Source organism: Dendrobium catenatum, unplaced genomic scaffold (assembly GCF_001605985.2).
Source record: "Dendrobium catenatum unplaced genomic scaffold, ASM160598v2 fragScaff_scaffold_974, whole genome shotgun sequence".
NCBI classification, from domain to species: Eukaryota; Viridiplantae; Streptophyta; class Magnoliopsida; order Asparagales; family Orchidaceae; genus Dendrobium; species Dendrobium catenatum.
In genome coordinates this window covers 1,530,754-1,538,306 of record NW_021319436.1, presented here as the reverse complement: position 1 = coordinate 1,538,306, position 7,553 = coordinate 1,530,754, and the positions used below count along the sequence as shown (strand labels likewise).

The window sequence follows — 7,553 nt, the reverse complement described above, 5'->3', positions numbered from 1 at the left end:
CATTGCAGTGCAAAGCACTAGTCATTCTATTCACAATTTGTTATCCACAGACATAGCTTTATTGAACAGCTGGTCCATGTTTGCTGTCGCTACTGTTGCTTCATAGATAACGGTTTTATATTAGCTGTTGCTAGATTCAACCTGCACTCCTGTTGCATGGGTAATATTACCTTTATTATACAATAAGTAACAAATTATACTCATGAAAAGTAAAAAATGAAAAAGATTTCCTTTTACGTATATAGCATCAATAGTTATTTACAAACATCATTCGTATAATCTGCAGACGGACAAAATAACTCCACAAATAATTCCAAATGCTTTTTTTTCACCTTATTAATCAAATATATTCTTAATAACATCTCTATCCTAACATCACGAAGAGAGACGATGTAATGTGCTGACATGATGAGTGGTAAAGAGCAATTTTCCGAAATAATATAGATCAAAGAGTGCACCGCTTATCATCGGAGTCATGCCCCGACGAGTGGTGGTCGATGGCGGTCGGAATCAGAGATTTCTTCGCCCACCGACGAAGATTATCATATCTACTGCGCGACGCCGACGCCGATTTCGTATCTTTGGCGATCTTAATGTTTCTGGCAGATGAGCTGTGCTTGCTCCGGCTAATGGCGATGGCGAGATCGTTCGGGAACAGCGAACACCACACAAAGCCATGCAGCAGCGTAGAGATGAAGAGAGACGACACGATCGCCGAGGATATGACCGCGAGGCCAAGCGCGAGCCCCTTGCTTAGAATCGTTGGAACCTCCTCCGCGTACTTTATCGCCGCCATTGAGGCCGTCGTCATCGGAAATGTATACGACCACCACGCCACCGAGAATCTACAAGCACAACAAAATACATCGAAAAAAAAAGAATTCAGAGCACTAAAATCAAACTGAAAAACAGGGAAAAAAAAAAAGAAGCTCGCTCACTTGAATCCCCTGAAGAAGTTGATCCGCACAATGAGCGAGGTATACAGAAACAGAGCGATGAAGTAAAAAGTCCTGGCGACCGCATCGAACTCGCCGTAAATAGCATTCCAAGCAAGACTGGCCGCCGAAGGCGTGGCAATGAACATGCAATACACCGGATGCAGCTCCTTGGGCAGCGTCTGGCTCGTCGGCAATCTCTGATACAGCGTCACAAACACACACAGATAATGCGCAATCCCAATCGCCCACAAAAACTTCCCCGCCTCCCCCCACCCCACCCTCGCCGCCAACACCGCCCCGACAAAATTCCCCACCACCGACAAATGCGAGGACGGATTCGCCAACTTGCAGAGCCTCCGCTTCCCGCCGGATAACCACTGCCCATATATCTTGAGCTCGAGGACGAAGACGGGAGCGAAGAGGGCGCACCAGACGGCGGGGTGGAGCCTGGCGGGGGCGAGGGACGGAGGGGCGCCGATGGCAAGGAACATGCAGGATATCCAGGGGGCGAAGAAGAAGTTGATGCGGACGGGGTGGAAGTACTCGCGGCGGACGGCTTCTAAGAAGAAGGCGGTTTTGAGGGCATAGGTGAGGGAGACGGAGACGAGGGTGAGAAGGGCGAGGAACCAAATGGCGGTGTTGATGTATGGAGGGATGTGGAGGAAGGACATGGCGGGGTTGGTGGAGAGGGATTGCCAGAGGATGGTTTGGCTGCCGAGGCCGAGGCAGATGCCGAAGCAGTTGATGGGGAAGCGGAGGAGAAAAGGCCAGATTTGGTCTGTTGGGAGGAGAATGTCTTCCGAGTCCTGTTGCAAAGCGGCGGCAAATTTATTAAAACATATTTTGATTTTTTTTAAAAAACTTTTAACCTATTAAAAAGCTTTTTTTTTTATGAATATTTAGGTCATTTAAGACAAATTCACACACACAATGCATATACAAAGACTCGAACCCAAGACCTTTTAGTTGGAAGCCTAAGGTGAATTGTGTATATTAAAAAGCTTCAAACTCAGAATTTTGGACTGATAGTAAATAGAAATTATTCTGGGCAGGTTTCGAACGCATCTGAAGATCAATTGAGACATGTCATATCATCTAATAAAATGTGCATTGAATGATGTGGCATGCTCAAGTTGGCCTTCAGACATGTCCAGACACCTCACATAATAATTTTTTTTATAGAAAAAGCTCTTGGATAAATGATCAAAATGAGCTAGTTATGATCAAAATGACATAATTAACATGAGCTAATTATGATTATAACAAGCACGAAGCTCCTATTGATGAAGCTAGGATCAAAGGGGTTAGTGCACACACCATGACCTCTAGATCAAATTTTGATTGGTCTAAAATTAACCAAACTCTTAGAGGAGTTGCATAAGTAAATAATCTTTCTTGTGTGTATACCTTTAACTAGAATGCCAGGATCATCCAATATGTCTTGAGAACTTTTATAATTCCTAAAGTTGGTGATCATATTAATATAACTCCTCTTTTGTCTACTATTACATATTTTATCATGAGCAATACTCATATTGATGAAGCATAACTAATCATGGACTACATCTATAAACTTTTTTGATATTGGACTTCCTCACAATAGGAGGAAGAAAGATGTGGCCTTAGGACACTTAGTTGCCTATATTTTTGAAAAGAAATATAATCTAATCCATAATGACCCTCCAACCCAACTTCTCATTTACTTTACCAATGCTTCTTTTTGTGCACTATTTAATCATGATCAAGGATTTGAGGGAGAAGAAGGATCTCATACTCTAGCACCATCTGATATGTTGACAAGCAGGAAGCTCGCTTTGATATATAACAAGCAGGAAGCTCGCTTTGATATGTTGATTTTGAATTTTGATTATCAATGAAGAGGTTTTGAGTCTTAGGTATATGATGTGTGTATGAGTTTTTACATGTAAAACAAAATTTAAACTAGCTAGAAACACTTTTTTTTAATAAATGGTGTGCAAATGACTAATATTTGAGTCATCATGATGATTAGTATAAATTTGTTAATTGAATCAAAAAGTATATATATTTTTAATTATAGTGAATTTAAAATATATTAAATTTAATTTAGATAAATATGATAAATTTTGATTGGGTGTATATATTATATTAATTTAAAGATAAATTTAATAATATTAAGATTTATTTTAATAATTTTTTTTTTACATTTCTGATATCATAATGTATCATAATTAATAAAACAAAAAAAGTTTGGAGTCAATTGAAATTGGATTGAAAAAGAATGTGATCGGTCAAATTAATTGGTGATTTTAAAATTATTAAAAATGTTTAAAACTAAAAAATGATAGAATTTAAAATTTTTAATTTGATTGATACCGATTTTAATAAAACAAAAAGGATCTTGATTCTCTGATTATATTTTGATCAGACAGAATTTTAAAATAATTGAATAATTAATAAAAAAAAATATGATCTGCACAAGTAATGCATTAAATCCATTAACGGGAACGTTACTTACCTTAACTTCATCCAGCTCCGGTCCACGAAGCGCGGCGAAATATCGACCGGCAGGTACGCTCTGGTTTATGGATTCCTCCCGGCCACTTTCGCCGCCGCCGCCGCCGGCGGAGGAGCCATCAGCGTTCTGTAGATCGAACCCGCTCTCCTTCCTTATTGGAAGCATCGACAGCTGCTTATGAAGAGTTGATTTAGTCCGAAACATACTAAAGTCTCCCTTTCTCACTCCATCAGCGCCGGCCACCGCTCCGGTAGTGATCCCAAGACTTTTCCCATTCCTAGATAGAATCCTCCTGTCCTTGGCGCCTCTAGGGCTAAAAGCTGCGTTCTTGCCGCGATTTGCTTCCGCGTTGAGCGCAGCGAAGCCGGTCTCGAGAGAGACCTGCCGACTGAAGTTGTGGTGCGGTGGCAGCTGAATCTGGATGACCTCGCCGGAGCTCTTTCCCTTGTGAGAATCTTCGCCGTTTGGCACCATTGCTTCCGGTGGGTGCAGAGTGAAGCAAGACGGCGTTCATATGTAGCAGGGGAGGAGATGCAGATTGATCCACAGATGAGGGACGTGGAATGTAAATTTGTAATTTTGTTTTGTTTGTGGTGATCTTGGGGTTGGTTGGTTGGTTGACGAGAAGAGTTTTGGGGAAGAGAGATTAAAGTACTGGGAGGAGGCTGATGTGCGTGAGGGTCACGGAATGGAAATCCAATGGCGGACTGTAAATGTGGCTGAGGATCGGAGTGGGGGATTTGAGGTGAGATAATTAGCCACCAGGCCGTGAGGCGGAGGAGGAAGGCGACGGGCCCTCTTAAAGACTGTCACGGGATGGAGTGGGGATGCCATCAAAGCAGTGAAGACAGTTTACTATTTGCCTATTTGGTTCTAGAAGAGGAGACAGGCTGACCTCTCAGGCTGTAATTTTGGAGAAACTATTAGGTGCTATGTGAGCATAACGTTACTATTTGCTGGATCTGAAGTATTATTTGGAAGGAAATCAAATAAAAACATGCACATATGTGAGTTTAATATAGGATTAATTTTTTTGTGCGGATGACAAATATCGTCAGAAGATCAATCAGAATGCATCACATCATCTTTTGTTTGGTATCGTGGCTCGGTACAGTTGACATTGCTGGTCTTTGAACGACATTCTGCGTCCGATCTCTGCACATAATAATTTCTCCTACTGCACAGTCGAAATGTGTTTGGATTTCACATAGATTGTGCCAAGCCGCTTCTATGTACAAACGGTGTGGCACAATCTCATTGAAGTCCGAACACGAACTACATCCAGACTCTGCACGTAATAATTTCTCCTAAATTAAAAAAAAAAATTCTTTGTATAAATCTTATCTGTAAATTATGATAATATATAATTACATACTCGTTGTGTGTTGGAGTATATAATTATTTTCTTACTATATACATTCCAATCAAATAGAGTAAATAGTGATTACATATTCATGAACAAATATTCTAATTAAGAAAATATTACTGTGTGTGAATAATGTACAGTGCTGTGTATGTTAATAAACTCAATGCTGTGAACGTTTCATAATAGTTTTTCCTGTTAAGAGCAATGTTTTCATTACTTTACTTTTTAGATCAATGTTATATTTTCATTATGTTATTAAATTTTTTTTTGTTCTTCAGAATTTTTTTAATAAAAACTAGTTTTTAATGTGATAATTAAAAAAAAAACACTGCTATCCAACTATTTTAAATAGATGATTATTTATAATTTGTAGAATAGTTTCTTAAGAAAACTATTCCTATAATAAAATTTTCAAAAAAAAAAAAAAAATTCAGCCATTTGGAGCATTAACTTGCTAGCTCATCATTAATCTTTTCATCAGTGATTTTTATCACAGCAAAAATTCATGAATAATTCTTTATGAAAATGATTTTTTATGATAATATTTTTTTTGAAAATATATTAATTTTTTTTGAGAAAAAAATGTACAAATTTTCACTAGAATATAATAAAAATTAAAACAACTTGGTCTTGGAAATATCTCTCAAAGCTTCAACAATGAATCTGATAAGAATTTGAGAAAAAACTAAGAAATTAAACAATCCAATTATAGCAATAGCTTCATCTAAGAACTCATCACTACAAAGCATCTGAAAATGATTGAACTAAGGTTTTATTTGAGACTATTTTCTTAGGCTTCGTTTGAGACTATTTTTTTATTGTTTCTTAAAGTCGTCCCAAATGAAACCTTACTATTTCTTAAAGCATCTTTTTGGTACAAAAATTTTTGTACCAGAAAACTGCTTTAAGAAACAGTAAAAAAATCATCCTAAACAAATCTTAAATTAAAGCTGAAATTTAAATTGAGAATACATACAATAACAAAAATTATATTACGAACACCCACAACATCAATAAGATCATTGAAATTATTTTGAATCTCCCCATTGCTACTGATAGTTTGAATCATATTGGTTGGGACAATTTGGGAAATGCTAAGTTTAAAGATTTCTATCTATACTATTTGCTAATGATGTTCAATTTGACTGGCATCATCTGGTTTGGCATAAAAAACATGTATTGAGGTACTCTGTATATTCCTGGATGACGCTTAGAGGAGGTTTAAAAACTTGTGATGTTTTGGCTGCTAGGAACATTCCAATTTTGGATAAAACCTGCAACTTATGTCATAATAGTTTGGAGACTACATCACATCTGTTGTTTGAATGTGAATATTCCATTTAAGGCGCTAGTCAAACTCATCCTTTCCTTCCAGATGTACTATTTTAGGCCAACCATTTTTTTAGCTCTTCTACATATTGAAAATCTTGATAAGTCTAAAAGTATTATGCATGGCCGTCTGCTTATTTTGAATGTTGTTATATATTTTATTTGGCTGGAAAGAAATTATAGAAGGTTTAAGTCTAATGCCTTATGTGCAAATTCTCTTGTTAAGAAAATCTCTAAAGCCATTATTATCAAGTTAATGGGTTGGAAAATGGCATTGAGGTAAAGGAGGCTTCGAAACTGGAATATTACTGATGTGGTTCCACTTAATATCTTGTTTATGTGATGGGAGGTTTGGTTTCTATTTGATTTAAACTGTGCTGCAGTTAGCTGGATTGAATATTAATTTTTTTTTTCTGTATGTGAATCTTTGCTCTGGGATTGCTGGTGTCAAATATTTGATGCCCGACCCATCTATGACGGTGATCTAGAGCAGCTCGGCTATCTCAGTGGTTTTCTAAAGCTTAACAAGCAGGTTTTTTGGCCTGTGGACAATGATGACAACCTGCTTTCTTCTTTCTGGATGGTCTACGGGCAACCAAAGAAGAATTGGGTACTCGTATCATAAAATTCAGTACATTTCTGAGTCCCAGCCACACAGATTTTCTGTCTAATCATTAATTTTTTCTCTCTTATTTTTAGAGTATTGTTGTAACAGTATTGTTGTAACAGTTTGTTGTTTTTTATTTTGTTGTTGTCATGTTATTAGGTTTGAACTGGTATTGTTTTTTTTTTTTTTTGCTTTTGTAAGTTTTTTTTTATCAATAAAACGGGTTATGCCCTCATTTTTCCCAAAAAAAAAAAATATGACGAAGTATCAACCATAACGACTAACGTGGTCCGAATAATATGGAAAGGGTTATATGGAAAGTGTTTAGTGGGAGTAATGCAAAATCTCTTATAATGCACTCTAGTCAAGTCTTTAGATCCTATCCCAATTCCCAATCTTAAACACCCTCTCATTCTCTTTCTTATTCCCTTCCTTCAGAGTTAGCATTTTTTTTTAAATTGTATTTTACTTGTGGCATCTCCAACCGAAAAACTCATTTTTTACTTCAAAATGCAGTAACTTGTCTCCAACCGAACTCCATTTTCTAACAAAAAAAAAAAAAAAATCTTTCCCATACTTCATTATATATAACTTTCGAATTAAAAAAAAAAAAACAAATGGGGGGTGAACAGTGCGACATCAATATTGACGTCGCACTGTTCACCTGCAATGAAATAGCGTCAAAATTACCGCTCGGTTGGAGCGACGGAAGAACGACAAATGGTTGTTTGCCGTTCCATTGGAGATGACCTTAGCCATCTATCTTGAACCTCCTTTGAAGATCAAGATCCATCTTTGTTTTCACAATAATAATTA

At 37.2% G+C, this 7,553-nt stretch overlaps 1 protein-coding gene across 1 annotated transcript; it reads right to left on the bottom strand.

Moving 5' to 3' along the window:
* Positions 1-219: 219 nt before the first annotated feature.
* On the bottom strand, positions 220-4,051 carry LOC110101857 (guard cell S-type anion channel SLAC1). Its single transcript, XM_020829928.2, has 3 exons — positions 3,436-4,051; positions 939-1,744; positions 220-845 (listed from the first exon to the last, which is right to left on the bottom strand). The coding sequence occupies exons 1-3, from the start codon at positions 3,907-3,909 to the stop codon at positions 446-448; spliced, it is 1,680 nt and encodes a 559-aa protein (XP_020685587.1). The 5' UTR covers positions 3,910-4,051; the 3' UTR covers positions 220-445.
* Between the last annotated feature and the right edge of the window lie 3,502 nt (positions 4,052-7,553).